General features: G+C 60.7%; 2 protein-coding genes and 1 long non-coding RNA gene across 3 annotated transcripts; 1 reads left to right on the top strand and 2 right to left on the bottom strand.

Moving 5' to 3' along the window:
* Window positions 1–3,573: 3,573 nt before the first annotated feature.
* Window positions 3,574–6,538, bottom strand: PSCA (prostate stem cell antigen). The gene is made up of 3 exons (XM_001505016.5): window positions 6,369–6,538; window positions 5,015–5,122; window positions 3,574–4,352 (listed from the first exon to the last, which is right to left on the bottom strand). The coding sequence occupies exons 1-3, from the start codon at window positions 6,418–6,420 to the stop codon at window positions 4,138–4,140; spliced, it is 375 nt and encodes a 124-aa protein (XP_001505066.1). The 5' UTR covers window positions 6,421–6,538; the 3' UTR covers window positions 3,574–4,137.
* Window positions 6,539–12,352: 5,814 nt separating this feature from the next.
* LOC138915489 (uncharacterized) lies at window positions 12,353–13,039 on the bottom strand. Its single transcript, XR_011421497.1, has 2 exons — window positions 12,922–13,039; window positions 12,353–12,662 (listed from the first exon to the last, which is right to left on the bottom strand). It is a non-coding gene; the product is annotated as an uncharacterized lncRNA (long non-coding RNA).
* Window positions 13,040–13,282: 243 nt separating this feature from the next.
* JRK (Jrk helix-turn-helix protein) lies at window positions 13,283–19,605 on the top strand. The gene is made up of 2 exons (XM_005613328.4): window positions 13,283–13,420; window positions 15,690–19,605. Exon 2 carries the CDS (start codon window positions 16,176–16,178, stop codon window positions 17,784–17,786), a length of 1,611 nt encoding a protein of 536 aa, XP_005613385.1. The 5' UTR covers window positions 13,283–13,420; window positions 15,690–16,175; the 3' UTR covers window positions 17,787–19,605.
* Window positions 19,606–22,230: the final 2,625 nt, after the last annotated feature.

The following is a 22,230-nucleotide window of genomic DNA, read 5'->3' as shown; positions in this document are numbered from 1 at the left end:
ACCCTCACAGCCTTTATGGGTGGGCCGATGGGATCCCAGCTCTGCTCCCTGCCACTGTGGGGTCTTGAGCAAGAACTCTGAGCCTCTCCCAGGACTGGAGAGTGCCAAGAAGGGCCCCTTGGGGGCTGTCCCCCAGGACTCTGCCCCACCCCACCCAGAGACCCACAACTCCTCCCTGTCTGACTGGACTCCTTCTTGCTGCGGCTGGGTCCACTGTGGCTCCGAAGAGGTAGGAGGTGAGAAGGTTGCCCAAAGAGGAAGGTGGGCTCCCACCCCAGGGTGGGGTCTGGGGGTGGGGAAGAGAAGAGTCAGGGAGAGATGGGGGAGTGGAGAAAGAGACAGGAGGAGGAGCTGAAGCCCAGGACAAGGATGGAGCCTCCAGAGGCCAAGGAAGATTGAACCTCTCTTTCCCAGATGCCCCCCACTCCCCTGCCTTCAGAGGGTCAGACACGTCACCCGCCAGGCAGTTGCCCTGCCTCCACTCCCCGCTGCATCCCCAGCACTTACAGTGCAGGGCCCAGGCAGATGGCAATCACTGTGCCCTGTCCACCCAGCACCGTGTTGGGGGTCAGGGAGCTCTTTACAGATGCCCAAGTGGCTGAGGGTGAGGACATCCCCGGGGAGCCGAGCCAGATGCCAACCTGGGGGAGCCCACCAACCCCAGCCCTGGAGGAGGCTTGGGGATGGATGGTCTGGTTCAGCCCACGTCCTCAGGGAGAGGACAGTGTCACACCACTTCCAGCCTGGGGCTGGGGGCAGGGCCGGAGATGCCCACTCAGGGATGCCCTGGAGGCCTGGTTTAGGGTGGACAGGCACACAGGGGAGGGTGGTTAGCAGAGGTCACGTCACTTCCTGCACCTCTCTGTGCCTCAGTTTCCTTCTCTGTACAGCCCTGCCTCGTAGGGTGCTGGTAAGGAACGAGGGAATGATTCTGGGGAAAGCTGGAGTGAGAGTACCTGGCACGTGGTAAGGGGTACACCAACTTTTGCCCTCACTGTCACCTGCTGTCACAGATGCCAAAGGACCAGGACAGCATCCCTCACATGGGAAAGCCTCAGGCAGTGGCATCTTAAACACGAAAACAGATCCATGGTCCAGGGTAACACCTCAGCCGCAGATGCCACCATGAGGGGCTCTCCTCCTCAGTAAAAGCAGCAGTGTGTGGGAGAGAGTGTGTGTCACCACCCGGGAGTGTGAGTCCACAGTGCACATCTGCGTGTGTTTGCACAGGAAACATCATGAAGACGATGGGAATGGGGACAGATAGTATCCTCTGCTTTGGGGATGTGGGTTCCACACTTCCCCCTTCTTTCTGGCCCTTCTGTGGTTCTAAGGATGAGGTGGTGTGGGGAGAGGGAGGTGGGGGTCCCAGTCCAGACCATGTAGGACCCTGGGCAAGTGGGCTGTTCCTGTGGTGGCCCCCCTGCTGTCCCCACCCTTGGAGAGGCGGAGCCCCTGTCAGCCCTCCGTCCAGGACAGGGAGGACTCTGCCCCCGATGTGCTGTGTGTCGGGAGGGAACTCCTGCACCTCTCTGGGCCTGACTCTGTGGAGTGAGGGAGGGGGAGGGCTGGCCCCCCAGGCCCTCTGTGACCTTGAGGAGGGCTCAGGATGTCAGCGGAGGCCCCTGGTTATGGGGCATGTGGGTCCAGCCAGCTCCCTCCTCTCAGGGCCTGCCCTCTCTTTCCCCTCACTGTGGCCCAAATAATTCAACCCCCAGAGCCCAGGACAGGGTGTGGGGCCCTGGGCACGGCCTCCCCTCCCAGAGCCTCCCCGAGGGGGTGGCTAATGTGTGGGCCCACAGCTCCAGGGTGCAGCCCTTGTCATCACTGGACTTCCGGGGCCTGCGAGGCCTTCCCTGGCCATGCCAGCGTTTCGGATCCTTTTCCTTTGCTTTGTCTTTTCTCCCAGTTCCCATCACTAACTGCTGCATGTTTCCGTACTTATCCTGTTTGGCTGACACCACTGTCCTGCCAGCTCCGTGACCTGGGGGCGGCTCCCCGGCATCAGGAGGGGCTGGGGAGAATCCAGCCAGGCCTGGCTGACCGCTGTGTCTGCAGTGCTGGAAACAGCACCGAGAGCGGGTGCCCCAGACTGTTGGCTGAGCGGAGGGAGCACCCAGTGTCCTCTACAGTCACCTGAGCGGGCAGCCAGCCTGGGCCGGCAGCTCTGGGGAACAGTGCCGCCAGCAGCTGTGTCCTGAGTGCCCACCAGTCCTCACTTCACTGTTGGCCAAGGCTCCACCCTCAGGCCCCAGGTCCTGTGCCAGGCCCTGATGGGGCCAAAGCTGCCCAGGGGCACCCAGTTCTGCAGCGCCCTCCTGGGAAACAAAGGCCCAGCCCTGCACCTTGGACCCTGGACCGGGGCCCAGTCAGGTCTGGGTGCTGAATGTGCCTCAGGCCCCAGAGGGCGGGTGTGGGAGAGGCCAGAGCCTAGAGTTCCCCAACAGGAGCCGGGCAGGCTGGGCCGGGCCCCCAAGGTAAGGGGATGAGGGGGACAGTCAGCACTCAGGGGCGCTCGGGCGCTGGTGTGGGGAACTCTGCCATCCTCACGTTGCCACCCTGGGACCCAGTGTCCAAGAGGAGGGTGGCGTCCCGCCTGGGGACACACGGCAGGGATGCTGATCTGGGTGGGGATCTCCGGGCCTCTAGCCTGGACCCATTCATCAGCGTGACCCCCACACCATTGCTGCTTTGCTCCCAGCCCCACCTCAGAGCTCCAGGGCCTGGGTTCCAATCCTGCCCCACCCACCACCAGGTGCATGACATGGGCCAGCAACGCCATCCTGTGCACGTCCCCACCCTGGCCTACCACTCACACCCAGGAGGCACAGGCTGCCTGTCCCTCAGCCCTGGTGTCCCGAGGGGCAGGGTGGCAGGCTGTGTTTTCAAAGGGGCTTTCCCAGATATGAAAAAGGCGTGAGTGGGCCGTGTCCTCCCAGTAGGACTCCCAGGACTCCATGTGCACGGGCTGCTGGTCTGGGCACACAATTGGCCTGGAAGGAGCCCAGGAGGTGTGATGGGGGCACCCTAGGGAGGGGGAGGGGCCTGCAGTCAGGCATCTGGGTAGGCTGGCCTGTCACTGGGGGCTCTTTTGAGTAGTTTGAATTTTTTACTGTGGGTGTGGAGCATGTACAACAAACAAAATTAAAAATGTAAGAAACAAACAGAGGGATTCTCCTAAGGGTAAAGAGAGAGGACAGGGTGGGGACACTGTGGGGGCCTCACACGGTAGCAGCCCCCTCCCCCACAGAAACTTCTCCATCTCGTGAAGTCTCTGGGTCAATCCTCACAGCAGAGAGGGGTTGCAGATGAGCATCTGAGGCTCAGAGAAGTTGAACAACCTATTTGAGGACACACAGCAGGAGCCAGGAGTCCCCAGGGACACTGCCCTGGCTTCTGCAGCAATGTGTGCTCTTCCAGGTGTCAGTCGTTTGCTCCTGTCCACGCTGGAGCTCCACTCCACGTGGCCAAGGGCACAGCCACAGCCACAGGCGTGGGCTAGGTGGTGACTCGACGCAGACTTGGACCCCAACTCTGACCTCAGCCTGGGAGTGCACAAGGACAGAAGCTGTCTGCAGCTAAGCCAGTGGGCCTTTATTAAGGGCCATCTGTGCGCTGGGGTGTTGCCTCTGGACCCCATGAACATGGGGAACTGTACCCCCTCCAGACCTCATCTCTTGGGACTCCTGGGATCTTACACGCCTTGCCCCCAACTCTACCCCGTATGTTTCATCTCAGCCTTTGTGGACCCTCCTGAGTGCCTGCTTCATGCTGGGTGCAGGGGATACTGTGGGTGGGACCTGGCTCAGCTCATGGAAGGGGCAGGCAGGGAAGGCTTCCTGGAGGAAGAGGGGCCTAAGCAAGGGTTATGGGATAGGTCAGATAGGCAGTGGAAACAGGAGCAGCCTGAGGCCCAGGTGAGGAACAGGCCATCCGCAGGCTGTTCCGCATCACTAGAACCCAGCGTGCTGGGCAGGCCTGGAGGGAGCCAGGGATGGCTGGAAAGGGCAGAGGGGCATGGTCTGAACTGAGTTAGGGTCCAGGAGGGGCCTCGACTGGGCAGGTGTGTGTGAGGAGTGCCCCTGGGACCCTGAGCACCACTGCTCAGCATGGGACACGGTGGGGTCCTCCTGGATCCTACAGCTGGCTAGGGCCCCAGAGCAGCAAGCTGCCAAGAGCAGTGAGCAGCACCAGGCTAATGGCAGCTGGCCGCAGGACGTGGGCCCCGCTGGCGTTGCAGAGGTCAGTGGAGCAGCACGTGACATTCTTCTCGCCTGCATAGTAGTTCTGTGAGTCATCCACACAGGCCGAGCTGCACCCCTTGCTGATGACGGTCAGGAGGCCAACAGCACCTGGAGGGGGCAATGAACCACTGGGATAGGCCGGGTCTTGGATGTTCACCTACCTGGCCTTGCTCCAGCTCCCATGCCCCCTCCTGTCCCCCTCTAACCAAAACCCTAGAGTCACCCTGAGTCAGCCTCAAGACTATGAGCAGTGTGAGGGCAGGGGCCTGGTCTCATTCGTGTCCACATGACCAGGGCAGCCAGACCTTCTGCTGGGCACTAGAAATATTTAATGAATGAGTGAATGCATGGATGGATGGGTAACTGACAGATGGATAGATGGATGAGTGATGGATGGGGGGGTGGATGGATGGATGAGTGATGAAGCGGGATGGATGGGGGATGGATGGATGGACGCATGGGGGATGGATGGAGGCATGAGTGATGGATGGAGGGAGGAGTGACGGATGGGGGGATGAATAGGTGGCTGAGGGATGGGGATGGATGGATGGGAAGCTGAGCACCTCTGTCTGTGTGTGGATAGGTGGACAAGTGGGCAGGTGGACAGACAGAACAGTTCAGTGGCAGAGACCTAAACCCAGGTTCTCTGAGTCCCTACCAACAGAGGGAAGGTGCAGGGAGTCTGAGGGGAGGGTGCAGGGGGCAGGCCAGGGCCACTCCCAGCCCAGGGAGGGCTGGGGTAGGACTGCGGGGACTTCAGGGCCACTCACGGATGTACTCAGTCCGGCACTGGGTCTCGGAGCTGGTGCAGTTCTGCACGTTCTGGCAGTCCTGGTTCTTCACCTGGGCTGTGCAGGAGTAGCACTGCAGGGCGGTGCCTGTGGAGGGGGGTGGCTCAGAGGCTGCCCAGCCTGCCCACCCATGGGGCGAGGAGTGCTGTCTGGCCCCTTCCAGGCTGCTGGAAACGTGAAGGAGCAGCTGGGAACAAGAACCTGCCGCAAACTTGGACACCCCTCACCAGGAGGGTACTGCACTCGTCAGAGTCCACCCAGGGCAGCCCCCTGCCCACTCCCTGTCACGGTGCCTGGAACCCACCAGCAATGTCCCGGCCTGCTGCTGAGGGTTTTAAAGCCCCATTGAGATGCCCACGCTCCTGGGAGGAAGGTAGTGACGAGCCTCAGCTTGGGGACTGGCTGACCCCACCCAGCAGCTGGTCCCGCTGGGCACCGGGCAGGTGAGGGCAGGGTGGCCAGGATCCTTCCTGGAATTTTCCATGCCACCAGGCATCAAGACCCTCCCATCCTTGTCCCTAATAGCCTGTGCTATGAGACCGGGGTGGCCCCGGGCCTGGTCCTGCTTTGTCCCTGGGGTAATTGCTTCAGCTGTCATGATGATTAGGTCTCCCCTTGGTCAAAACAATCATGCTACCGGATCCAATCACCTCAGTGCCAGTAGGGCTCCATGCCACCAGCCCTGTGCTCATCACCACACACACTGGGGACCCTTGAGGTCCCTGGGGGCCAATGTTGTGATTCCCATTTTCCAGAAGAAGCAGCTGAGGCTCTGAGAGGTTTAGTAATTACCCAGGGACCAGGAGAGACCAAGCCAGGCCTGGAGTCCAGACTCAGCCCGGGCACCAGGACCCGGTCCTCTCAGGACCACTCCCAGCCCTGCCCCCATTCCAGTCTTCCCGCCTTCCCTCTGTGGCGCTTCTTAACTTGAGGCTTTTTGCCCCTGTGCCTCCCACCCCGCCACAGGTTCTCTGTGCCTCTGTCTGTCTGTCCGCACCTCCAAGAGCCAGACCCTGCCCCACGGTGGTGGAGAGACACCTGTGCTGCCCACCTATGTCTGCCTTGGGAGACAGCTGGGGGCCGACCGCGGGGTGAGTCCGACTGCATCCTGGCTGCTCCAAGAGCTGCCCCGGAGGGGACGTGGGCAACGAACACCCCTCCTTCCCGCGGCTGCCTCCCTTTCCTTCCACCTGACCTCCCTCCTCCCTATCCCACTCCTCCTCCTCTCTCTGCCCTCTGGGCTGGGTTCCCTCTCTGGAAGCCCCTCTGGCCTCCCTCGATTGCCCCCACCCCTGCTCCCCCGGCCCTGCCCCGTGGCCGGCCGAGGTCTCACCTGGCTGCAGGGCCAAGCCAGTGAGCAGCAGGGCGAGGAGGACAGCCTTCATGGTCACAGGCAGACAGTGGTGGAGCGGACCTCAGGGCGGCTTTATATAGCTTCAGCCCGCAAGACAGAGGCTTGGTGGTGCGAGGCCGGCACGAACAGGTTCCCGGGGCAGTGAGTACCTGAGGGTGGGGCAGATCCCAATCTCCGGCTGCCCCGCCAGGCTGCACCCTCCCACTCCCTTTGTCCTTCTTTCTGCTTCCAGAAGGCAGAGCCTGCCCAGGGCAGGGGCCACACTCCTCACCCGCAGCTATTTCTCAGCCACCCCAGGAGGAGGCCCAGGTGACACCTCTGCCTTCTCAGAGCAGGCAGCCAGGCCAGGGAAGGGGGACCCCCTTCTGGAGACTCGTTCACTCCTTCAGTCTTTAAGCCAAGACTGAGGGGTGCCTCCTTCAGGCCCCCCTGTTCTCCTTTGCCCTCCTGGGGCTCACAGCCCTGCGGGCGTGACAGCCTCTGATCAAACATCACAGACATGTCAGCACGGACCTCTGCCATCAAGAGTGCAGGCTACAGAGAGGGCACCCCGGGGACCGTTCTGGGGCTGTGCCTTGGAGGCTGACAGGGCGCTGGTGCCTCTGAGGCACACAGGCCTGGAGCATCAAGTGTGCGCAGGTCCCTTGGGACCTTACTTAAGCCCCACGCAATGCGGAGCTTTAGCTGTGAGGGAGTCAGGGAAGCGCGGAGTTTGTGGCCTCTGCTGTGGGAGGAGGCAGAAGGGAGTTGGCCCTGGGGTGGGCATTCTCTGTCTGGACCCCAGCCACTCTCCAGCCTGCTTTGTGCCCTGGGATCCCACAAGGATTCCAAAAGGGCTTCCATCATCCAGAGACCTGAGGGTGGGAGGTTCAGAGGTCAGGCCATCTCTTCTGGCCACCCTGACTGCTGGACCATGGTGGCAGTGGCTGTGTCCCTGCTGGCCAGCCTTCTCCTGTTGTGCCAACTCTGGCCAGCCTCTGCAGCTCTTCTTTCTCTCATCCCCCGAAGCCCAGGGGGCCATTGGCTTCCAGCTGCTGGTAGCCTGGGGCCATTAGAGGTCCCTGATGACCCTCTCGACCTGATCCTCCCTTTGGAAAACAGTCTCCCCAGGACCCCTTGTGGTGCCTGGCCATGCCCGCTGCCTGCTGGCCCAAGTGTGTCTGAGGGACCACACGCCCCTCCCACTTGGGAGGAAGAGTTCCTTTTATTTCCCAATGCCCTTCTGGCCCTGTGGATGGCATCTCTGACCTGCATCTTACTCCCTGATCCTTGATTTCCCCCTGGAAAAGGGCCCTGGGGATGTCAGGGGTGGTGAGGGTGCCTGGGCAGTGGGGCAAGGCCAAGGGGCAGGTGATCCCTCCAGTGGGGGAATGGCTCCCATCTTCTCACCTTGAGCCCTGGAACAAGATGATGCGCCATGTGGGCCAGGGGTGACCTAAGACCCAGCTCTCCCTGCATCTCACAGCACCTCTGGGGTCTCCTCTGCCAACCCCTTGGCACCCTCCAGGTTGGGCTCTTCCCATGGAGATTGTCTCTCTGTAGGAGGTGAGGAGCCTGGGGCCCAGAGAGGGGCAGGAACTTGCTCAAGGTCACACAGAGGTGAGTGTGGCCCCTCTGCCAATGCGCCTTCCTTACCCACTCTGCCCACCTGGAACTTTCTCTCTGAAGACCCCCTCCAGCCCACAGTCCCAAAAGCTCAGGTGCCTCAAACAGTAAGTAAAGTGTCTGTGACCTCACCGTTTCTGTGGGTGGCCTCCTGCCTGTCTGTCCCCCACACCCAGCTCGCTGGGATTGGAGGCTCTCTGGACCGGAGCCTTTCTTATCTGTCTTTTTATTCAAGGCACCCAGCACCTAGCACCAGCCTGGAACATTCATTCCTCAAATATTGACAGGCACATAAGTGTTTGTTGATCTGATTTGATATGAAGTGATTACTCTAAGGCAGTGGTTCTCAAACGGGGATGCTTCTGTGCCACAGGGGACCTTTGGAGATGCCTGAAGACATTTTCAGCGTCCCAGCATGGGGTTGCTCCCGGCTTTCAGTGGGTACAGGCCAGAATGTGCTCATCATCCTGTGGAGCACAGGACGCCTCCGATGACAGAGAGCCACCCGGCCGGGTGTCAGGCAGAACCGTGGGCCCCGCGCAGAGCTGTGGGGATGACGCTGCCAGCCTGGTGGGTCTGGAGGGCAGGGGATAAACCAGCAAGATTGCTCTTGAGCCTCCGGGTCTCACGGACTCTGCCTCGCTGGGCTGGCTTGAGACCAGCCACCCCTTTCTTCCTTCTGATTTCTCCCTTTTGGCACGAGGATGTCTCTCCTGGGCCTGTCCCTCCCACCTTTGTATTTTGGACGCACATAACTTGTCTGGTTTCACAGGTTTGTGGCTGAAGAGGAATTCTGCCACAGGATGAGTCACACCTGCACTCCGCCTATTGGAGCCACGTGACGCTCGGATGGGACCGGGCTTTAGACGTTAGAGCTGACGCGGGAGTGAGTTAAGACTTTGGGCTGTTGGGATGGAATGTTTCTGCGTGTGAGCAGGACAGGAATTTGAAGGCCAGGCACGGAATGCTATGGCCTGAATCGTGTCCCCCCCACAGTTCATAATTTGAAGCACTGACCCCAACGTGAGGGTGTTTGGAGGGGGGTGACTGGGGTTAGATGAGGTTGTGAGGGTGGGCCCCCATGAGGGGATCAGTGTCCTCAAAGAAGAGACTCCAGAGCTGCTCTCGGCCACATGAAGACCCAGCGAGAAAGGGCCATCTGCGACTGGGAAGCGAGTCCAGCCCGGAGCCCGACCATCCTGGCAGCCTGGTCTCAGACTTCCTGCCCCAGAGGGCAAGAGAGATGTTTCTGCTGTTTATGTCACTCGGTCTGTGGGGTTTTGTTATGGCAGCCCGAGCAGACTGAGACAAATGGCCTAATGGCCACAGTTCAGATCTTAAAGACCACGGCCAGGACGCCCCGAGAGACAGGTGCGAAGCCCCTCCTGACCAGAGGCTGAGCTCTGACCTCAGCCCAAAAGGGAGCCCTCACTAGGGTCATAGTGTGAGCTTTGACCCTGTCACCAAATAAGCTCTGATCCTGGTCACACTCTGAGCCCTGACCCTGGTCACACTCTGAGCCCTGACCTTGGTCACCTTCTGAGTCCTGATCCAGGTCACACACTGAGCCCTGACCCTGGATACACATTGAGTTCTGACCCTGGTCACATGCTGAGCCTCATCTCCTGTCACTCATGCTTTGAGCACACACTGAATACAGCCCCTGAGCCTGGATCCTCTGGTGGTCCCACTTTCTGGGAAAGTCTGTCACAAAGGGGCACGAGTCCCTGCTGTCACTCCATGCAGTGGACAGGGTCTGGGCATAGCTTTGACGTGACTCAGCCTTAGCCTTCTTCCTTTCCTCTGCTCTGCAGTCACCTCTTGAACTCCAGATTTTCTTGTTCTCTCTTGACCTAGCTACCTGTCCAACCCCTGAGGCCCCAAACCAGTTGGGTTCCCTGGAGAGCCTGCCTGTTCACACGGCCCAGGAGTTTCCCCACTCTTTGCAGGGTGTGAAGCTGGGGCTGGAAGGACCAGCAGTGGGGCCAGGCCCTGGGGGCAGCAAGGCAGCTGGAGGCAGACCCGTACCTCACAGGGGGTCCTTGCTAACAGAGGACCATGATCTCCTGGGGCTGCCACACAGTCCCACACTGGAAGAGACATCATTTTTGGATTAGTTCTTTATTTTATGCAGAGTTCACTTTAAAAAATAAAGATGGTGCATTAATTGGAAAACCACAACTGATTTCACCTTCCACTTTTGTGTCTTTTCCTTTAGGAGAGTCCAGTCAGAGATCCAGAGGGTCATCCGTGCACTGCCAGGCCACTGATAGATGGGGGAGAGCATCCTCGGTGCCAGACCCTCCATTTTGGGTTCTCAAAATTAAGGCCATGTCTTGCAAGCTGTGTCTTGAGGAAACTGAGTCCCATGAGGGCCCTGGGAGTCCGTGTCCCACCCTGGTTCACCATGGCTGAGCTCCCACAGGCCCCGTCCTGGGTGCCAGCCTGTCTCTAAGTCCCCAAGGGCCCTGCATCCCATGGGAGGCACTTCTTCCTGGTTCTCATAGAGGCATCCTATGGACCATCAGTGGCTCTGCCCTAAACCTGCTCCCCCTGGCCCCAGCACCAAGGTGGCGATGGGCCCACGCCCTCCTCAGACCCCGGCCTCCCAGCCTCAGCCCCTTGCTGGGCCCTTCCCCCTCTGGCGTCTCTCGGAGCTGTCCCCCTCTCCCCATGCTCCTCCCTCCTGAAGTGAAGTCAGCATGCCCAGGAGACCATAGCCCGCCTCAGGCGGTCCTCTCTCTGCCAGCCGGGCGTGGGCTTCACAGGTACCATCCGCCCGGAAGCCAAAGACCCCTCTTTGCTGTGAGAGACTCACCACCCCAAGACCTTCCCTCTGGGGGCTGGATAGTGATGTCACCCCACCTGAGGCCCCCAGGACCTGGGTGAGGGGCTCTGCTGGGTCCAGCGCCACCTCCAGGTGAAGGGCTGCAGGTAGAGGGACAATGTGCACAGAAGGAACTCCAACGGGCTTGGAGCAAGACGGTGAGAGCCAGACCTGGTGTGGCCTGCTGGCCTAATGAGGACCCTGCCATGGAGTGCCCTGGGAAACCAGGGGTAGGGCAGGGCAGGGATCTGCTCACACTGACCCTCTCAAAGACCACTCCGGCTGTGCAGGGGGATGGGGACACCAGTCGGGAAGGGGGCTGTTGTGGTGCTCCAGGCGTGGTCTGGGGGCTCAACCTTGTGCATTGGGGGGAGGGGAGCCCTCAATGCCAGGCCCTAGGAGACACCAGTGGATGTTCTTCCTTCTCTTCTTTTTCTGACCCCTTCCTTTCTGCCAGAGTGGACTCAGTCTTTGAGATGAGGCCTGAGGGTCCCAGAGTGATGGTGGGAGCATCTGGGGAGCCCCATGCATCTTGGGGTTGAACCGCAGTTCCCTGCTGAGCCCCAGGCCCCTGTCAGCACCATGAAGGTGCCCGGGGTGGGGGGTGGTGGGGTGTGTGCACATGATCCCGTGTCCATGAGGTGGCAGCAGAGTGTCATACACAGGGATGAAGCCAGCCTCCTGGTGCCACCTTGCTGTCCCAGGAGACCATTCTAAGGGACCGCCAGTCCAGGAGTCCTGGGTTCCAGTCCCATCCATGCATGCTGTGCTTGGTGCCCCGTTTCCTCCTCTGTCAAAAACACCTGACTCGAGCATGCCCAAATTGCTGGCCCACAGTACGTGTACCATAAAACGGTTGCTGTTCCAAGCCATGAAGTTTCGGGGTGCTTTGCCATGCAGTGGCAGATGGCTGATCAGAGGGGCAGGGGCAGAAGCGAAGACCAGGGAGGGAGCAACTGCAACATCAGGGGGCTTGGGCCAGGCGGAGAGAACTGGCAGGAGTGAGAAGAGGTCAGAGGTTGCATGGATGTGGAGGGCAGAGCCAGGCAGAGCTCGTGGTCCACTGGGTGTGGGGTGTAAGGATGACTCTGAGGTTTTGGCCTGAGTGAACGGAAAGGTGCAGTTGCCACTCACTGGGATGGGGAGTGTGTAGACAGAGTAAGGCTGGGCAGGAGGATCAGCAGCTCAGGTTTGGAAATGCTGGTTTTGGGGTACCTGGTAGAAGGCTACATGGGGATGCTGGGTAGGGCATAGGAGTCTAGAGGTCACGGGAAGGGTCCTGGGAGGAGACATGAATTCGGAAATTCTCCGTCTTTGCTGGTATGTAAAGCCATCAGACTGGAGGAGAGCAGGGAGCCAAGGAGTGAACCTGGCCATTAGGAATCAGCAGGGGAGGGTGAGTAAGGAGGACCGAGGTGGGGCGGGGCGGCTCGGGGGAGGGGTCCTGGGAGCCAAGGGAAGAAAGTGAAAGAAGGAGGAGGGAACTATGGAAATTCATCTTAGTTGCTGCTGTAACAAATGACCATGAACGTGGGGGCTGAAAACAGCACACATTTATTAGCTTACAGTTCTGGAGGGCAGAAGTCTGAAATGAGTCTTATGGAGCTAAAACCAAGGTGTCAGCAGGGCTGGTTCCTTCTGGAGGCTCCAGGAGAGAATCTGTGTCCTCGCCTTTTCCAGCTTCTAGAGGCTCCTGCTCTACTTGGCTTGCGGCCCTCCCCTCACCTACAAAGCACACGCTCTAACCCGTGTCTGTTGTCATCTCTCCTTTTCTCCCGCTGCTCCCATCATCGCATTGTCTTCTCTGACCCTGATACTCCTTCTTCCCTCTTATGAGGACCCTGTCATGACAGCGGGCCCACCAGGATCATCTTCCATCTCAAGAATCTCAATCGCACCTGCAAAGTCCCTTTGTTGTGTATTCACACATTCTGGGTTTAGGGTGTGGACATCCTTGGGCAGAGCATTATTCAGTCCACCACAGTCTGTCCTCTGGTCCCCAAAGATTCATATTCGTCACACAAGCAAAATACATTCACCCATCCCAGGGTCCCCCAAAGTCTCGACTCATTACAGCATCAACTCAAGCCCAGGTCTCACCAGCTCAGAAGCGCTGCATCTCATCGTCCAGGTCGTCTCAACTAGGGATGGAGGAGGCGCCAGCGAAGCAGCAGGACGGGCAGGAAGAAAACAGCCTTGGCCACTGGCTTTCGCCACGGGAAGGGGCTAAGTCACTGCCCGTCCCCCGTCGGGAACCCCCACCTGGAAGGGGGTCCTGTCGGGGGCACAAAGCCCAGTCGGCCTCCCGCCCAGCCGCGCCCAGGACTCCCAGAGCCCCCACTCCTTCCCAGGGTTCCACTCATCGCAAAACCCGAGACTCCCACCCTGCAGACGACCACGTCGAGGCGCAGACCGCCCCCCGGCCCCGGCCATCCCCGCGAGGATCTCCCGCCCCGGGGCCCAGCGCCTCCCGTAGCGCCACCGAGAAGCGAGTCCTCCGGCCGCCTAGAGCGTCCCGGAAGTGGCTGGGGAAGGCGGAGAGGCGCGGACCGGCGGAGGGCGGAGCGGGAGCGCTTCCGGCGGCGGTGGCGGCTCGCAGGTGAGTGGAGCCCGAGCGCAGGGCGGTCCTTGCTGCCCGCGGCGGCGGGCGGCTTCCCCGGCCCACATCCCGCCCGGCCCGCCAGGGCGCCCCGAGGTCGCGCGTCGTCCCGCGCCGCAAGCCCGCAGGGACCCCTGGGCTCTGCGGACAGCAGGACGCGGCCCCCGGGGAGCCGGAGCGAACCTCGGCGTGGTTTTCCCTCTGCATTGGCCCCCGCCCCCCGGCGTGCGCCCCCACTCCGCCAGACCCGGCCGGGCGGACGCGCTTTCCGGACGGGCCTCTCCCGGGGCGGCATTCCCTCGGCGCGGCGCGGGCCCCGCGGAGGACGCGTCTGTGCGGGCCCCCCCACCCGGGAGCGCCCTCGCGGGCTCTCCCCGCAGCGGCACGCCCCGGCGTGTCGTCCCTACTCAAGGACCCCCGTCCTCTCCAAAAGACTTGTTTCTCGGCCTTTCTCCCTGATAGTCCCGGTAAATGGGGTGAAAACAGGGACCCTAAAGCTGACCCGAGACTGACCCGAGAGAGCAAAAGGACGCCCAGCGCTGGCCCGTGACATGCCTGGAATTTGTCTTTGGGACTCTTGCTACATTTCAATAAACTTTTCATTTCTATTGAGTTGTGGTCTCAAAGGGCTACTTTTTAATGCTCCACGTAGGAGTAGTCCTGTGGTCTCACCAGTTGCAGGAAGTTGGAAGAAGTAGCCACAGTAAGGATCTGGGAGGCGGGTGAGGTGGGGCGGCCCTGCTGGAAGCGCATCCGTGAGTGCTGCGGACCTTTGGCGGTGTGGGCCGTGATGGGCACAGGCAGTGATGGGTTCAGTGGGGTGGTGTGGATGTTGGTTGGGTGGTCTGCAGTCCTTCCCGGGTGAGAGAGGAGAGAGAGGGCTCAGGCCCAGTCCTGAAGGGAGGGAGGGGGCGCAGCTGGCTGTGAGGGGGGGACAGGATTGTCACAGCAAACAGTGCTGAGCCGGGCAGCAGCTCCTCACACCTCCCAGGCCAGAGGCGAAGCGTGCGGGTCTGTGATTCTTGCTGGCTGCCCCCGCCAGCAAGGATGCATCCACTGTGCCCTGTAGGTCTGCCCATGGCACAGGGGGAGGTGGACATTTTGGGGAGGTTGTTATCAAAGGATGGACTTGTTCAGCCGGAAGGAACCACAGTGGCCCTGATCTTTCCCCAGAGGAAGGATGAGAACATACTGGAAACACTGAGAGAGACACATTGGGTGAGACCTGCGGGGCTCGTGTGAAGTCGCTTTCCTTTGTATGATCTTACTAACTGTAACCAAAGGTGTCTCTGTAAACTTAAACACAGAGTTTATTACTTAAAAGTTACAAAGCTGATTCAGCAAGAATGCCCTGCTCTCAGCGGGGCCACGAGACAATTCTCATGTTCTTGTTTCCAGCATGAATTAGTGATTTGTTCATAGAGCATTCTAGACTAATGAGTACTTAGGAAGCCCCTGCTCTGGTCTGGCCCTTTTACTGTGTCCGCTGAGTGTGTGCATGCACGTGAGGGTGGGTGTGAGTGTTGTGTGCACACTCACTTGGGAGAGTGCACATGGGAGCAAGTGTGAGTGAGTGTGTGTGTCCAGAGACATCCTAGAAGTCTGAGTGTGTCTGTGGGGGCTAGTTGGTTGTTGGGAGACTGACAGCCCCTCCCAGCTCTGGGAGGAGCCTGCTGCCCGTCCAGGCTTAGTTTTCTGGAATCTGTTTGGGGACTGCTGTTTAAGGGGGCTTTGAGGAGACCCACCCCAGGTGGAGTTTGAGGAGCCTTGTTCCAGAAGAGGCTTGTAGGCTCCCCAGCCCTGGAAGATTTTGAGGAATTCCTGCTCCCCGCAGCACCTTCATCCCTTTCCTTGGCTGTTTTAGAAGGAACAAGGGGTTTGTGAAGCTGGTTAGGTCAGAGAAGTGGCTCTTCGGTTGCCCAGTGCCTGCGACTTCCTGGCTTTGTTCAGTGGCTTCTTCCTTAGTGTTTTCCCCAGGAAGGCCAGGTTGCTCCTGCAAGAGCCACTTTTAATTTGGAGCCATAGCAAGTGACTCAGGTCACTTGGTGGAAGCTCGGAAGAGCTGGTGTGTCCAGCATGTCAGGGGCTGGGCCGAGAGCTGTGCAGCCCCCCAGACACCACGTTGCTTGCTGGCCAGCTCACATGTTGGTTGTCTCTACAACACTTGTTTCAGCTGCAGCTCCCTGGTGTGTCCCAGGCGGGAGGCCCTGCTTACGAGTGGCCTGGGCGCGTGCTGTAATGGTTTTCTTCCTTCCCTCCTGCTTTCCAGCCCCTGAAGCACCATGCGTGTGAGACAGCACTGTGCACCCAGCAGAGAGGAGCCCACAGCTCAGACAGGAAGACCTCAGCTGACCTGAAACCAGCTCCCCACGTCCCTCTGCTCTCTGGTCTGTGTCTGAGGGGAGAAGCTGTCACTGTCCCTGCAGAGAAGGCCAGAGGTTCCAATAGTGTGGGGGAGTCCAGGGGTAGTGTGACACTGGTCGCCTCCCCCGCAGAGAGGCCCAGGAGCTGCCACGTTACTAGAAGCCTGGAAGACGAGGGACAGCTGAGGCAAGAGGTTGCTGGAACTAGAGGGGGGAACAGAGGAGGAACTGTGGCTCCTGGTGGCCCAGGATATCAGCAGAACGAATCGAAGAAGAGTGGAGAGAGAAACTGAGCGGGGAGAAGGACTGAGAGGAAAGGAGGAGAGGCAGCAAGCCCACCAGGATCTGCCCGGGTGCGTTTCCCCCGGCCACCGGGACAAGCCACCCCGCACATGGCCTCCAAGCAGGCTGCCGGGAGGAGCCCCGGGGAGAAGCGCAAGAGGGTGGTGCTGACCCTGAAGGAGAAGATCGACATCTGCACGCGCCTGGAGAAGGGGGAGAGCAGGAAGGCGCTGATGCAGGAGTACAACGTGGGCATGTCCACCCTGTACGACATCAAGGCCCACAAGGCCCAGCTGCTCCGCTTCTTCGCCAACTCCGACTCCAACAAGGCCCTGGAGCACCGGCGCACCCTGCACACGCCCAAGCTGGAGCACCTCGACCGCGTCCTGTACGAGTGGTTCCTGGTGAAGCGCGCCGAGGGCGTGCCCGTCTCCGGTCCCATGCTCATTGAGAAGGCCAAGGACTTCTACGAGCAAATGCAGTTAACCGAGCCCTGCGTGTTTTCTGGCGGGTGGCTTTGGCGTTTTAAGGCCAGACACGGCATTAAAAAGCTGGACGCGTCCAGCGAAAAGCAGATGGCTGACCACCAAGCGGCCGAGCAGTTCTGTGGGTTTTTCCGGAGCTTAACTGCTGAGCACGGCCTGTCCCCTGAGCAGGTCTACAACGCAGATGAGACCGGCCTATTCTGGCGGTGCTTGCCAAACCCCACCTTGGAAGGCGGGGCTGCACCCAGCACCAAGCAGAACAAGGACAGGCTGACTGTCCTTATGTGTGCCAATGCCACGGGCTCCCATAAGATCAAGCCCCTGGTGATCGGGAAGGGCAGCGGCCCCAGGGCTTTCCGAGGCATCCAGCACCTGCCTGTGGCATACAAGGCCCAGGGGAACGCATGGGTGGACAGGGAGATTTTTTCCGATTGGTTCCGTCACATCTTTGCGCCCTCGGTGAAAGAGCACTTCAGGACCCTGGGCTTGCCCGAAGACAGCAAAGCCATCCTCCTGCTGGACGGCTCCCGGGCCCACCCGCAGGAGTCCGAGTTGGTTTCCGATAACATCTTCACCATCTTCCTGCCCGCCGGCGTGACCTCCTTGATCCAACCCATGGACCAGGGCATTCGGAGGGATTTCATGAGGCATTTCATCAATCCCCCACTCACGCTTCAGGGCTTCCAGCCCCGTTACAACGTGAATGACGCCATTGTCAACGTGGCCTGTGCCTGGAACGCCGTGCCCAGCGACGTATTTGGCCGCGCCTGGGGGAAGCTGTGGCCTACAGGGACACTGGCCGAAGGCTCGTCTTCTGAGGAAGAGCCCGAGCGCCTCAGAACTAAGCCTCATGCCCAGACCTTTGCCCACGTCCTGGAGCCAGGCAGCAGGCTTCCCCGGGGTGCAGCCGCCGCTCAGGGCGGGCCTGCACAGGTGGCTGGAGAGGGGCGACCCGCTGTTGCAGGCCCAGCTCTGGCCGTGGGGAGTCCGGAGCAGGCCGAGGAGGAGGGCGAGGAGGCGGCCTGGGAGCAGGCGGCCGTGTCCTTTGACGCGCTCGTGCGCTTTGCGGAGAGGCAGCCCTGTTTCACGGCGCAGGAGGCCGGGCAGCTGCGTGCGCTGCGCTCCGTCTTTGTGCGGCAGCGCCAGGAGAAGCGGCGACCACCAGCTCCTGGTGCCATGGTCAAGCTCGAGGTCCCCCAGGACATGGCCTGCTCCTCCACGGCGGGCAAGAACTGACCGCCGGCGCCCTCCACGGCGCAGTGTGCTGCAGGGCCCGCGCGAGCGGGAGCTTCCCCACGAAGGTGGGCGTTGCCCTGGGCGGTCTCCTTACTCGGGACAGCCCCATCCCCCACATTGCAGTTAACCCAGGTGTCACAGTGATACCTGGCCTGTCTGGTGAATGGGAGGAGATGTTCTGGAAGGGCCCACCCAAACCTAAAAAACATACCAGAGCCTCCTATGGCTGGATCCCAGCGCCAGGTTGGGCAGTGTTCACTGGCTGAGCCTTGCTGTGTCCGAGGGTGGAGATGTCTGTCCGTCTATCTGTCCTAGAGGAGACAAGGAGAAAAGCTGACCCTCAGGCCAATTGATGTGATGGCAGTACATGCCACCACTTGACAGGGCTGGCGTTTTCCAGGGCCGCCTCTCCCCCCACTCGGGGCTCGGTCTGCTGGTCTGGCGTCCATGTCTGTGTTACATAGTCCTAGCGGGCAAGGGCCAGGACTCACTTTATGACCTCGGGTCAGTGTAGTCCCCTGCTCCTGGCTTTACAGGCAACCTGTCATCTCCTGTTCACATGTCCCCACCTCAGATGTGGTCTCACTTAGCAGCACAAGTCTCTCCTGGAAGTTCCTCCACATTGCCAGCAGATCCGCCTCTCGGGGCTCACACCCCAGGGTGTGGTGGGCCGCCTGCTGGCCTGACCTGATAGAGTCGCTTCCCGTAAAGTGGGTCGCCCTGATGGAGGGCCCCAGGCACTGCCGGTATTTCCCGAGTCGTGGCTCAGAGTCCAGTGTATGGTCCGCTCTACCACATTCCCCGGAATTTCACGTTTACGGCGTTTACACAAACAAATCTTGATCAGGCATTTGGAAATCAGTCTTAGGTATGCATGTGCCCAACAGAAATGGCGAAGTAAGCTGCCAGAGTTCTAGCAGGATTTGGACTTTCATTTGCAGCTGTTTACGGCTTACTCACAGGGACAAGCTGGCTATCCTGGTGGGTTTGCAAAGGCCGGTCCTAGGAAGACACGATGCTTCCTCACCCGCCTGGAGCCGTGACCACAGGAGGCCCTGTTGTCGTGGTCACCCTCCTCGAACGTACCTGAGTTGGGTGTATTTTTCTGTGTTCTTTTCACCGCCTTACCCTTGAATTCCACCCCCTTCTTGAGTTCACGTCACGGCAGCTGATTGGGCCTATTGTTTTATTCTGTTCGCTGTTATTCTGCCAAGAGACCTTTGTTCCCATGAGAGCCGAGGGCACTCGGGTTTGGTTTGCAGCCCGGTTCTCTTGTCTTTCTCCATCTTTCCACACACTGGGGTGCTGGCCACGGCTGCCGTGGCACTGTGCCGTGGAGCGCCTGTGTTCCTGCTTCCAGTGAATGTGTGCAGACGGTGGAGGAGGCACGGGCCGGTTTATAAGTCTCGTCTCCTTCACTGTCTGGGTGACATCTGTGCACTGTGTACTTCTGTGCCACTTCGGGACTCATGTCCCCCTGCTGTTGAATTGCAGCTGCTTGAGGTGTCACAGGGAGTTAGATGTCAGAGTCGTGGGAGAGGCTGCCCTCGGTGGTGGCAGCATGGAGTGGCGGATGGACGTGCTGAGGAGCTGCCCCCCACGGTCAGCCCCTGAGCCCACCCCAGCAGTTTTCGAGCAGTAGGACTTTGCTGGGTGGAGGGAGCCAGGGGAAGGGTTCCTGGCTGGCTCTCCTAGGTCCCCTGTGGACCGTTTGTTCTGATCAGACTGTAGACCCCAGGCTGGATGCTTGTCGTGACCTCACGACCTGCCCCTGTCCTGGCTATGTTGTGGCCGATCAATAAACACTTGTCCACGGCCAGCTGAGGGGTGTCTGTGCTCAGGGCGCTCCTGCTTCCAGAACCCGCTGCAAAGCGCGGCTCCAGCTCCTCGGGAGGTTCTTGGCGGAACAGAACTCAGCCCTTCTCGCCTCCATCTCCCCTAAGGAGCCAGCACGGCCTCCTCCTCACATGGCGATCTGGGCGGAGTGGGAGTTGTTGTGTAAGTGAGCTGCGAGTGCTCGCAGAGGCCCGGCTGCCCGGGAGTGTCCATCCCCCTAGCGTCCGTCCCCAGGTGCTCTGCTCTTCGCTTACATCTGGTTTCTGAGATGCTCAAGTGGCCAGAATGCTTTAGCCTCAAAATCTTTTTGCCCAAAGAATCTTAGGTGGAGCCCCACGGGGCTGGAGGGGAAATCAGAGCCGGGTGGGACCTCACCCCCTCCCTCCCTCTCCAGGGCTGCTGAGGCCCCTCAGGAAGCCCAGGGCTCTCTGGAGCAGAGCATGGGGACGCCTCCCCATTCCCAGGGAGCGCCCAGCCCAGGGCCCCTCCCCCTGCAGCTTGCACTGGCAGGGTCACCGGTGCTGTGTCGTGGCAGCTTCTCCACCCCCCACAGAGCCTCTTCCCACCCCTGTGCTCGCTGGGTGCGGTGAGAAGGCCGCTCCTCCCATGCACTTAGGACCTCAAGTGCACGTCTGTGTCCAGTCACCTGGGGAAGGAACCTCCATGGGACACGCGCCGCGTGCCCGCCCTCCTCCCCAGGCAGCAGCACCAGTGCACCTGTACAGGACCCAGAGTCGTCCCTGTTCAGGACTCGGCGGGCCCCCTCCTAGGTCTCTGCCCACCTCAACCGTCCCCCTTCTCAGTGGCCAGAACGACTCTGCAGACCTAGAGCGGGGAGGGAACTGCCCACGGCCACACGGTGTCCTCAGCAGTGCCAGGGTGGGAACCGGTCTCTCCTCCGCACAGCGTGAGCAGTTGGGCTGTCTCTGGTGCTGGGCTGGCCGGAGGTGGCAGCTGCTTCCTGTTGAGTGAATGAGGGACATTGTTTCCTGGGCGTTGCCTGCAGCCCTGGGGCCCAGGGAAGGGAGACCAGAGTCTGATGGGAGAGGCAGGGCCTCCATGACTCGGCGCAGGCAGCCTCTGGCCAGGAGCTCCCCATCCCTGAGTGTGGCTGATGAGTTAAAATGCTGCTTTAGAAGACACTCAGTGTGAAAGGAAGCTGCAGACGAGGAGCAGAAAGACCCAAGAAGGTGTCGTGGCTGTGCCCTGGGGTCCCTGTCCCACCCCAGGACCGCTGCCAAGGTGGGTGATGTGGTCCCCGTCGTGCAGATGAGGGACTGAGGCCCAGGAAGGCAGAGTGTGCAGAGTCCCTGAGCTGTTTTACTCCACAGCCGAGGTCCTGCTGCAGCCCCAGCTGCAAGAACAGGGCCCAGTTTGATTCCCCCGACTGGACGCCCGAGTATGGAATCCTCAGGCCGCCTGCAGGCTCGGGCTGTGCTTGTCACCTCTCGTCCGAGGGAGACGTCTGCCCTGTGCGGCACTGCTGAGTTCCAGAAGCTGCTGCCTCTGGCTGCCAGCAGGTGCTCGGAGCCGGCCAAGGGGCCTGGGAGGGACAGCCAGCGCCAGCCCCTCTGTGGACACCGCGATTGCCACTGAGGTTCAGGTGGCGCAGGACTTCGGGCACACTGACTCGTTTCACCTTTGGCCCTCTCGGTCGCCACGCCTCAGAGGGCCTGCTCAGGCTGTTGGCGCTGAAGCGCTTCTCCTGCGATGGCGTGGAGCAGCTGCCCTTCCCCGACGCCCACAATCACAGTGTGCACTTTCCATTCCCCCTCTGCCTGTGGGGGGCCCAGGGGGCATCCAGGCCCTGAGGACCCCGTCTTTACCCCAGGTCAGCAGACGCTGGCCCCCATACCACCAGAGCACTGCGCCCCTTGCCCCTCCCTGCCCCAGCAGTTTCTGAGTGGTCAGGCAGGTGGAGCAAGCTGAGAGGCTGTGGCCCCCAGATCCTGAGGAGACCCCTGGCAGGGAGCTTCAGAGGCGAGGGGCAATCTAATGGGCAGGGTGGTGCTGGCCCTCCGTGGTGTTCCAGGACCCCAGGAGAGGGACTCGCCTCCTCCCTAACCCCAGCGCATGCTGCCGCCTCCGTCCTGGGACCCTTGGTATCCACACCTGACTGTCCATCTGGCCTGGGGCCCTCTGGGAGGTCAGGACGGGCTTTTCCTTTCTGGGAGCCCTGGGCCCTGCACTGGGCTGGCACGGAGAAATGTTCCAGAAGGCAAGGGTGAGGGTAGCAGTTCTTACAATTGAAAAAAGATCTCATAAAGCCCAGTGCCCAGCCTCAGTGGGCAGGCGGCACGGAATGGGGCTGTAGCTCTGGCCACCAGTCCCCGAGGCTCTGCGAGCCTGGGAAGGGCCAAGGCTGTGCATCCCAGCCCTTCAGTCCTGGCAAGCCATGGGAGGCAGGAGAGGGGGCGGGCCCCGAGGAGCTGCTGCTGAGTGCGCGCAGCTGAGAGTGGAAGCAGTTAGGGCCCCTGGTAGATGCTCGTCAGAGAAGCAGGGACGGCGTCACCCTGCCTGAGCCAACGTGGACTTGGGAGCCAGCGGGAGCGCAGGACGGTGCCACGTGTCTGAAGTGGGGACGGGCAGCCTTCCCAGCTCCATTCAG

This window comes from Equus caballus, chromosome 9 (assembly GCF_041296265.1).
Source record: "Equus caballus isolate H_3958 breed thoroughbred chromosome 9, TB-T2T, whole genome shotgun sequence".
Classification (NCBI taxonomy): Eukaryota; Metazoa; Chordata; class Mammalia; order Perissodactyla; family Equidae; genus Equus; species Equus caballus.
The sequence above is the reverse complement of the archived record's forward strand: the minus strand, read 5'-3'. Positions and strand labels throughout refer to the sequence as shown.

Excerpts from the sequence above, each read along its gene's own strand:
- JRK (XM_005613328.4), top strand. The coding sequence starts at position 16,176 with ATGGCCTCCAAGCAGGCTGCCGGGAGGAGCCCCGGGGAGAAGCGCAAG.
- PSCA (XM_001505016.5), bottom strand. The coding sequence starts at position 6,420 with ATGAAGGCTGTCCTCCTCGCCCTGCTGCTCACTGGCTTGGCCCTGCAG. Across the intron at positions 5,123-6,368 it reads TGGCTTGGCCCTGCAGCCAG|GCACCGCCCTGCAGTGCTAC; the intron begins GTGAGACCTCGG and ends CCCCCTCCACAG. Across the intron at positions 4,353-5,014 it reads GTGCCGGACTGAGTACATCC|GTGCTGTTGGCCTCCTGACC; the intron begins GTGAGTGGCCCT and ends TGCCCCCTCCAG.